At 45.1% G+C, this 10,814-nt stretch overlaps 1 protein-coding gene across 1 annotated transcript in view; it reads right to left on the bottom strand.

The window, feature by feature from the left end:
- Positions 1–9,605: 9,605 nt before the first annotated feature.
- RYK (receptor like tyrosine kinase) overlaps positions 9,606–10,814 on the bottom strand; it is a 63,693-nt gene continuing 62,484 nt past the window's right edge. Inside the window, exon 15 of the mRNA XM_076341800.1 lies at positions 9,606–10,653. Within this exon, the coding sequence (XP_076197915.1) occupies positions 10,542–10,653 (112 nt within the window). The 3' untranslated portion in view covers positions 9,606–10,541. The remainder of the gene's footprint in view (positions 10,654–10,814) is intronic.

The following is a 10,814-nucleotide window of genomic DNA, read 5'->3' as shown; positions in this document are numbered from 1 at the left end:
CCAAGCAATAAAAGGAAGATATTCCAGGGAAAGCATCAAAGCACCTGAAAAGGTGAGCTAGCATTCCCCCTCTGGGAGGGTGGAAAACACGCAGCCCCACCAGCACCACTGCTGAATTAAAATCCAAATTAATGCAGAAGATACAGAACTGAGCATCTCTTCTGCAGGTTCATGAATCACACTGTGGAGGCCACTGTCACAACTGGACAGAGAAGTCAGCTACAGACATGGTCCTACCCTAAGTGAACACACTTCTGAAGACATCATGTTAACATGAGGGCAGTTTGTTCTGACCCAAGGAAGTCCTCCTGTTTCTAGGAAGTAGTATTCATGTTGCTCCCAAGTACACCTTTCTGGCTGAGAGTCTTCGGAGATCGCAACCAAAAAGCCAAGACTCATGTTGCGAGTGCAGTCAGATGTTCTGCAAAGTTGGCTGCTACCCAGTCTCTCTCTCTCTGCGGTGCCAACATCATCCCAAGCTGCACCAGTACAGAGGAGTCAAGCACACATCACTGTAGATTCCCTGAGGCACAAGAACTCCCTGCAGAAACACAAAATTGGCTCTGACATACAATAATGTTGTCTTCCCTAAATGCTGAGCAGAGCTGGAATTCACAGCTTTTCCCAGAACCCACATTCTTTGTTATATTCCCACATTGCCAAAACAAAGCTAGCAACAGTCTCCGCAGATAGGACCAAGATATCGCCATTTAAAATAACATCAGAGACGGAAAGGTGGCTGACCTGAAGTAGCCTGAAGTTTAACTTGTCCCCCAAGAACAACAGCTACAAGCAGCTGGGATTTCTGCTGGACATACTGACACTGAAAGTGCCTTTTTTGATGGAGGTGGCCTTGACTCACACCCAAGTTGCTGCCATCATACAGGCTACAAATGGCATTTTCTGAGACCAGCTGGACCCGTAACTCAGCTGCCAGCATCATCCTGCCTGGAGAGAGGACGAACTCAGATGAAAATAGTTTTACTAGCAAATTTTTCAATGGGTTTTCATCATCCCAGTGTGTTGTTATAACAGTTCAAGGCCAATGGTCTCTGTCTCCTCAGTCCCTTTAATAACCCACTCCTTTGTTTCAGAGGCAAAATTTGGTAGTTAATTTATGATGGCACCCTATGGAAGGGCCACTTGGAGATGCAGTACAGGTTTTCCCCCTCCCACTAGTCCCAAAGAAGCTGTCAGCAATTCTCGTCACATTTTATTTCCCCTACACTATTACCAATTAACTGACAACTCTACCTGAGTAGAAGCTGGGAGCACCTACCAGTTTTCTTCTATTTTTCCTTTGCACAACACCTCTGTGACACAGGCCAGCACTTTCTCAAGCGTTTGAGAGAGCTATTTAATGTGGCAGGAGAAGCGTGGAACAGAGCAGCTAAATGAATCTAGGTCTCTAAATCACAGGTTAGTTAATTCTTCCCCCTCTGCCTTTTTGCCTATAGCAGACATGGAGATTGCTACTGTTCCCCCTCCCCGAGTAGCGATTTTATTGCTGATGCACTTTGCTATGTCAGCTCTGCCCTTAGACTTTGGCTGTATGGCCCAGGCTGCCTTGCTACCCCACCATTCCTCCCTGCTCCTATAAATCCTTCAGCGAGGCAGCCTCAGCCACACATTTCTTTCTCTTATTATGTAAAATTAAAAAAAAAAAAAATCACTTTTACACAACCTCGCCCTTAAGCAATTGCTGCTTCTTGGGAGCCTGAATATTGCAACACAGGGAACAGCTTGTCCATCAGCTGCCAGCACTGTTCCTTCTCAAAATCTTATTCTTTGAAGAAAACTGAAGTTTTAAAGCAAGTGAAAGTAAAACTAACACTATTTCATCTGCCTGAAACCCTCCCTTTGACCTTACAAAGCAGACATCACCAGTCTGAACATGATGAAGCACACAAACAAAACGAGCTTCACAAGAAGAGTGGTAAAAAAGAGGTGCTGCTCACCAGAGCTGTGCTGCACTCTCCTCTCAGGCAGGCAGCAGTCCTGCCTCCCCCTCCCCTGCCTGTACTTCCTGGCTGCAGATGCTCCTGGAAGCACTCTGCTGCTTCTCAGTGCCCTCCACCTGTGCTCTTCCCTCCCTCCACGCTGCCATGGCCTGAACGTCATGGCACAACACCACTGAAGACTTCTCATGGCACTCCAGCAGCAACATCCACACAGTAGCACAATCTGCGCCTAAACTCCAGGAATCCTTCCTGTATGCTTTTATCTGTTGACAGGTTAATCTCCGCCAGCTGAAAGAGGGCATGTAAAGCTTGGATTTTAGCCCTCTGGCCAGCATTCAACCCAGGAATGAAGTCCTGCAAGCAGAACCTTGGAGCATGTTACCCTTCTGACAGGCTTTTCTTTTTTCCTTAAACTGCTTTTGTTTTTACACAGTTCCCCTTTTCAAAATTAAGTGCTGGCTTACTTTGGTCTTTTTGGTTGTGGGATTTTTTTGGTTTTTTTGTTTGGTCATCCCTGCCCCCCCCTTGCTGTCTTGCATTTACTGCACCAGCAAGGACTGCAGATCTAAACACAGTTTGGTCACTGGTACAGAGCAGCTCTCCAGTGATTTTACAGCTGGTCCTGTGCATCATCCAGGACCAAGCTGAACTGGTTTCTTTCTGGGGGGTGTCCTGTCCAGCTGCTCCATGAAAACAGCCATTTATGCATCAAAAAGAGAAAACCCAAACATGACATTTACCCAACACAAAGACTGAAGCCTCCTGTCAGGCCAACATACCTGTTCTCACCTGATATTTGACTATCACTGCTCGTGCTGCTTGTATCATCCTTCTCTCATGCCCATTGTATCAATATTCTCCTTCAAAGCCAGCTTGCTGTCTCCCCACCTCCAGGCTTACTCTAAGACTTCTGACATTTCTGCAAAGACAAGTTTAGTCAGTCCACTTCCCTATTCCTTCAAGCCCTGTTTCCATCAAATACTATTATTCAGTCTGTTCTTCAGCATTTCCTAGGGAGGTGTTGCCAACATCTGTTCCATTTGCATCACTAAGGACAGACAATTTGTTTATTTTTCCTTGTAGAGTGCGAATCATCCCCAGCGTAGTGCTTTCCCTATCTATGGGTTTCTCTTAGCTCAAAAACAAAGCCTGGAGGACGGTTTTATTTAAAGCCTCACCAGCTCAGCTCCATTTTGATTGAGAGGAAGGCCATCACTGAGGGACAGCCTGCTTCTCTGCAGGCAAGGGGGCTTGAAGAACCAAGAAATGCTCAAAGCAGCGTTAGACCGAGGCTGCCTGAACAGTGGTGTGGGACACACAGGGTCTGGGTAGGTGTCTGAGCAACCCTAAGCAGGACCTCTAGGACCAGGTAAGCTTGAAGACAGCTTTTACATGTTAGCTACAGCACTTGATGTCCATTCTGCACAGGCTATCACATCTCAAGCACATCCAGAAGAGATTCCTACTTGCTTTCATCCAAGCTTCACGGCAGAAACACACTCAGCATCCAGGGCTTCAGCTTCCAGCCTTCTCCAAGTCGATTCCAGAGGCTGAAGCATCACAAACATATTGGAGCCACCTCCCTTAACCTTCATCCCTAACCCTCAGCCTTAAGTGAGTGATCAGCTTTTGTTGGGTAAGCAAGCCTGGGACCCGCACAGAACTTGGTTTGAAAAAAAATACTGAAAATGCTTCTTTTGAAGGTGTTGGACAGCTCCAAGAGACAATCCCCAAGCGGCTGGACTCTGCTGCAGGTCTCTCCCGCACAAGCTGCACAACGCCATGCTTCCACAGTTCTCAGCCTGCTGGATCAGAGGGAACCCTTGACTTGTGTGCCAAGGGGCCACAAAAATGCAAGGGGGCTTTCGCCGCAGTCTGAAGAGGGTATCTGAGGAGGAAGGGGAGCCATTCTTGTGTCCGCAAGCAAGAAGGATTCCATCAGAAGCAAACTCTCCTGCTGAAGGACAGGACGGGATACAGGGCACATTGCTGCAGACCAAGTGAGTTCCATCAGGCAAGGTGATAGGGAGCCACCATATATATCCCCACCACAGCTGCGGTATGTCTCTGGACATAGGTGTCCACATACATCAGCACACAGGTCTAAGCCATTTTCATTGTTATCTACAGGATGAAATGAACTGCACCACATGGGTCCTCCTCTTATGAACTACAGTTTCAGCAAGATGAATCTTGTCTCACTAACGAGCCCAAGTTCTCAGGCTGGGGGATTGCCTGCAGCCAGTGCCAGGGTTTCTGTTTGCTTGCTAAGTGTTTTGGCTCCGCACGGATGCAAGGCACAGAAAGAGTTCTTGGATCCTGGAGGGTTACTCCCAGAGATAACCCAGCTCATCAGGTCAAAAGCTATGGGGATAGTAACACAACAGGGGACAACAGAAGAGGCTGATCTAAAACTTACTAAGCAAAAAAGAGCTAGAATAAACTAAAATGAAGTGCATCTCGTTTGAGCAGGAGAAAACAAGGTGAAAACTGAGACTACAGATGAGACTGAGCTGAAGAAGAGGCTGGGGGGCAGGAGGGAGGGAGAGGAGGAGATGGGGTTATTTGATGCATCCAGCCTCTCCCACCCTAGGAATGCACAGAAGCCAACAGCTGAATCAGAAATACACTTGGGGTAGTTACTTTGTTTAACTTTGCATATTTCTTGGTTTCTTAGTGGAAAAATGTTTCGATCTGAAGCTTTTGTAAAGCTGACATGTCTGGCTGCTTCAGCTGCTGTGCAGCCCTGAAAAGGGGATCTGCTATCTGGAGCATCAGACTTGGAGTGAGAGCTGGTCCTCGAGTTATTGAGCCACACTTGGTTATGTGACCGAGAACAGTTTCTGCGCCATGAAAGGAAGGAGACAGAACTAATATTATTGCCTTTTCCAGCCAAGGGAAGCGTGACAGCAGATGGCTCAAACATGAGACAGTGCAATCAAAGAAGCATTCAGCTGGTGCGGTTCTGGTGGGGCTGTAGGACACCAATATAAGTCAGCACATGAGAATACATACCAAGCTTTCCTGAGTCCTAAGCCTAGTATACTCAGCCCCAATCAGGCCAATAACTGACCCCAAAAACCACTGAATCTTACAATCAAACTTTGCCTTCTGCTACAGAGCTATTGTATGGTAATACAAGCCGCCTCTTTTTATCAAATAGGCAGTATTTAGCAGCACTATACATGAGATGTTGCTCCAAGGCAAGATACATACAGTTAAAGGTCAGGATAGGCACGGTCCACTCCTTAAAGGAACGAGATGAGCCATCAGAAATAAAGCATGTTCCCTCCACCCCTAAAATATTCCCTCCCTGTAACGCCACTTCAATCTGGTATTTCCAAGGCGGCACCCCAGAGAGAAGACACATTCTCCACATCCTTACCAGGGAGGAAGCAGCAATTACCAAGAGCATCACCACGTGGAGTGCACGAATGGCTGCAGGAACGTCCTTATCTGGTTGTAAGAACCTGGACGTGCAAGGGCATAAAAGCCTCACTCCCCCAGCAGAAGCACTGCAGATTTCAGCTGCCAGATCAGCTCCTTATCAGGCACTCTGTGGCTCTGGTAAGCTACTTGGATCAAACCTCACTCACATCAGTTCTCAGCAGGCTGCTAGCCTCAGGAGGCAGCCTGCACTTTTTCTTATTTTCTTATTCCTGTGCTGAGATCAAAGGCTACGGCTGGACTCACCTCGCATCCTGCAATGACAATCCACCAACACCAAGAGGAGTTCACCTGACAGAGATTTCTTAAGCTGAGTTAACACAGCCTTGAACACCCACAATCCTTGGACCACAGACCATTCGCACTACAAGTCACATGCCATGTTGAAAAAATACACCATGTGTTAGCTAGAAAACATACCAAGGCCTGCTTCCCAGAACACTACAGCAAGGCTTACCTGAACACCCTTCATGCATGTTCACATTCATTCGTGTGAAGTGAGGTTTTTTTAACACTGGCATTTGTATTTGGTATGTGTATTTGTGTGGCATGTGTATTTGACTACTTTCAAAGGTAAGCATTTCAGAGCTGGCACTACAGGACTTTGGGACTGAACTGCAGAAGACAGCCAAATTTATACCTGGCCCCAAGTACGCAGATTTACCTGTGAGGAATGTACTCATGCAGTATGAGGTTGATGTACTCATACCACTCTTTTCACGGAGGACTTTTTCTTTTTTTTAATCCTCCTTTTCTTCAAAATGATTCATATCCATCATCTACCACAAAAATGCTCAAAACTCAATACCCTTACACAAATTCCACAGTCTCAGCAATATTTCCACTTTCTTCTGAAAAGCACCAGCTGACTCAAGCCCTTTCCACGCACGTAGTTTAGAGCACACCACACACGTGTCTTTCCAGAGCAAATAGTTGAAAATCTTCTCACAAATCCTAGCACAAAGGCTATCAGTCAAACACTTTGGCGTGGAGTGCCGATTCTTAGTGCCAAACTCAAGCAAGAAAAATTAAACAAACCTAAATTAAATAAAACAAGGTCACCTCTAGTAAAAACAAATGGCACCATCTTCAACATGCACCTCCTTTTGCCATGCCAGCCTCACCTGTCGCTGAAAACCTGGAGACAGTTGCAGTGGGAAACAGAGGACAACCTGAACATGAAGGCTGGCCAAGACAGCCAAGAAGAGTGCTTTGATCCTCCCAGGTGTCTCTTGAGTTACACGGAAAAACTGCCCATGGAGCAGCCATTCTCTTAGCATTGCTTTCCAGGCACCCTTCATATTCCTTATTTAGCACCTCCATAGCTCTCAACCCATCACTGTTGATGAATTGTCTGCTCTCAGCCTTCTCCTCTCTTACCATTGTTTTTTCTCTCCATGATTTGATCCCTTCCTTCACTCTGAAGCCCTACTCTGTCGTAAGTCATCCCAACCAACCCTGACCTCTGCTTCCATAGGGAGTCCCATGACACCCTGCACTTAATGCTCAACACCTCTAGCCTTTTACCTGTTCTTGCCTACTTTTTTCACCCAGCATAACCCCCCCAAGAAAAAAACTTGGAAGCCACAATCCTCCCCATTTCCTCCCTTTCCTGTAACCACAGCTTTCTGTTCTTTTACCTTCTTGACTTACCTACCAGTCATGCTCCATCTAGCTCTCCCAAGGGTCACTCTCATACTGTTTCCTTTACTGCTCTACTAAGCCTCTCCTTTGGCTTTTCCTTAATAAAGGAGCACTATAATATCCAAAACTCACACTCTCATCCCACATGGTTTACTCATTTTTGTCTCTAAGCCCACCAAGAGAGTTACTGACAGCTGCTTCCCCAACCCCCTCCACAACACCTTCCATACAGTTTCAATATCAGTACTCCAAGTGAAATGGCTCTTGCGGAGGTCTCCAATAACATTATTTTACAGAGAATCCACAGCAAGGAACTATCACGCTCCAGAGGGTTGGGTGCAGAGAGAACTGGTCCACCCCGACCCTGCTATTTTCCCCAGAAATTTGATAAGGGCTTTCTCAGCCATTTCTTTCTCCTTTAGCTCCTATCTCCTGGCTCTCACACACACAAAACATCTTTTCTACACATCAGGTCTACAGGCTGTACCTCTCTGCCAGACCCTGTTACCTCCTGTTCAGACATGTGGAAAAAACATTGAAGAAAGACTATTTGATATGTTTAGTATGTCCAAAATAGCCACCCTTTTTTCATCCTCTTCTTGTCAACACAAAACACACCTCCAGCCTAGTCTGCCACTGGAGCTTGTAAGCCTGAGGACTATCATCAACATGCTCTTGATGCCTCTCCAGCATGAAACACGGTGCTATACCGGACCTTGGTAAGAGGGTGTATATTTGTATTCAGGTAACAAGTATTGATCAATCCAAACTTCAATACTGAGACTTTTCTGTGTACTTTAAGAGTAGAGGCTACCGATAACATTCTCTTTCCAGAAAGTCTGTATTTTCAATCTTCTACCCAAGTGACCTGCTCCTCAAGAGCTTTCCTAAAAGGCCATGGAGCTAAGATGTATCACATGCAGCAGTGAAGAAAAATGCCAGCATGTAAGCTATTTGCAATCCTAGGTACAATAAACGCCTGCAAGGCATCTACTCCAGGTAGCTCTGCTATCAGCAAAATGACTATCTTAGCTTTAACCCCTGTAGGTGAAGCATGTCTAAATGAAAGTAGAATTTCCAAAATTGGTAGTTGTATCTATACCTTAACACCACACTAAACCACTTCAGTCTCTACTGATGTGCACACTCATCTGGGATTAGATGAGAAATAGCCTATCGAAGGAAAACCTGACATAGTTTACCATTCCCAGCTCGCGCTGATGAGCGGAGCAGCTTGAAGCACAGTACATCCCTAAACCCACCTTAAGGCCACAGTGGTTAGATGTCACTTCCAATATGTATCAGATGTGAACAGATCTTGCAAGATGTGCATCTTGTGACTACTACAGTGCACTCAGTGAAGCGTATGCTATCCTGTGAAGTACATGCAATATGTGTACCGTTTTCACCCTGGGTTGATTTCCAATCTCAAGTAAATCATACAGCTATGACCTCTCTAGATCCCATCATAACACAGATCTGGATACGAATAACTGCCACTGATAGGTTTAACAACCAAGTCATCGTAAACAAGTACTGACATTGGGTAGTTTTCCTGGGTCAGAAAGGAAAAAGACCACAGAATTCCACACAACCAAAGCCTTACTGCTATCCCCAACAAACTCAGTGACTCCAAAGCCAACCAAATGAAACCACTTTCAATTCATTCAAGCCAACACAGCCTGTCATAACATGCCCAAACTTGAGCCAGCAGGAAATTTTCCTTCTAGGATAAAGTAAGACTTGGTTCACTAGCCACAGATAACTGACACCGAAGTACAGATAGGAAAGCTCCTGCATTTTGAAGGACACTCCATTTTAGCTCGGCAATGCAAAGGCGCAGCCTGTGAGACTGAGAACAGACCGCACAAAGTTCTGCCTCACGTGATACTAATTAGAAAGGATTAATTTTCTTCAGCAAGATTCAGAACTTTGGAAAGAACAAAAGCTACACACCTGCATGACACAGCCAAATCCAACCGCCCAACATAGCCAAATCCAGCTGCTCATGCTTGCACACCAGAGTCTCCCAAAACGCTACGATTGCTACGGAGCCTGTCAGGGCAATGCTCCCAACCATGCAGTTGTACAAACACTCGAGGCTATGGGTGCTTTACTCTGAAGACAGCACGAAACAAAAGGCAATTTTTCACATTTCACATTGTGCTAAAGTGCAGCCTGCCTCATGGTGCCACCACGTAGAGGATGCAACCTACAGTTCACTTGGAGAACTGGAAGTTATTCTAAAAATAACTTTGTTATACATAGAATCTGAAAGTTACTGAGGCTGAATCAACAGATCACCACACATTTTCCTGAAATACCTTGTTCAGTCCTCTTAAGTAATGTTCAACTCAAAATAACCTGGGGTGGAATGGATATTTGGGTTAAAGAAGGCAGCAAGACAATATATTAAGTCTCAGGGACTAGTTCTGCAAGGAGGGAGGAAGGAAATCCACCTTGTCTTCATACCAACTCCAGCCCAATGACAACCACCAACCTGTACGTTCCATACACAGGGCAATGCGAGGGACCAAGCTTTCACATTAGATGTAATAGAAAAACATTCTTTACTCTGCAAGTGTCTTTACAAATATATATTTATATATTTAAGCCCATTTCAGGCCATAAAAGCCCATAAAAAACAACCAGTACCTTTTTGAACAAGAGAAACTGCAATCCAGAAGTCTGAGGTGAAAGACTCCACCACAAGGGCTGCTTTGGCGCTTCTCTGAAGGCCTCTATTTAGCACATAAAACCATCTTAAAAATCACATCAGCCTTTTATCTGCAAGGAGGGACACCATTTTTACCCCACCTTTACTACTCTCTGTATGAGGTAAACTGGAATCACTTTTACACAATCACTTACTGCTTTAAAAAAGGGGATATTGTATCCTGAAGACCAGCTTTTCCAAAAAACATTTGTGAATGGGTTAAAAAGTAAGATGCCGCTTGTGGATCTAACCACAATGTGCTGTTGTCTCAAAATAGAAGAAGTTGATACTAAAAAGCTATTCCAGATACATACAAGTACAAACACTAGAGCTGGTCAGAAAGATTTAGTTTCAACATTTTTAAAAAGCAGGGAAAATTTTCTGCAGTGTGGCTTTTGCATTAGTTTCCCCTATCCTCACTTTTCTACCAGTTCCATATACCCTTCAAAAAAATCACGTCTGTTGTAAGAGTGCAAAGTCCATCCAAATCTCATGTTTAAGTTCACTATCACTACACTTTAAAAATCCTGATGGCAAATAAAAAGGTCTCAATTTAACTTAGCAAAAGTGATATCTAGAAAATATTCAACATCAAGAGGTCTTACAAAAAACTTCAGACTACTAAAGCATTCTAAGGCACAGTGTTTTGGAAGAAGTGCTTTCTCCCTTTGGTGTTGCTTTATACACATCACGTGTGTGAGTCCAAGTGATGCATGGAGCTGCAGATGTATGCCATGCCTTCTCCCAATCAGTGAATTCAATCTTCTGCAGTTTCAGACGTAGGCTCCCAACGCTGCATGAAATTCAGTTAGACATTGCACCAGCTGCTGAAACTTGGGTCTTTCTTCAGGATCTAGGGCCCAACAGCAAGCCATCACAGCAAACCTGCAAGACAAAGGCAAATGGAAGACATGAGAATGTAAGCCAGGCGACCACATTCCCAACCTGAAAATGAAAGCCAGCATTTGCCACTAGAAAACCTGCTGACCAGAGAGAGAAAAGGAACCCTGCATCTTCTGATACACGATGCTGAACAACTCCTTCAG

Source organism: Aptenodytes patagonicus, chromosome 6 (genome assembly GCF_965638725.1).
Source record: "Aptenodytes patagonicus chromosome 6, bAptPat1.pri.cur, whole genome shotgun sequence".
NCBI classification, from domain to species: Eukaryota; Metazoa; Chordata; class Aves; order Sphenisciformes; family Spheniscidae; genus Aptenodytes; species Aptenodytes patagonicus.
The sequence above is the reverse complement of the archived record's forward strand: the minus strand, read 5'-3'. Positions and strand labels throughout refer to the sequence as shown.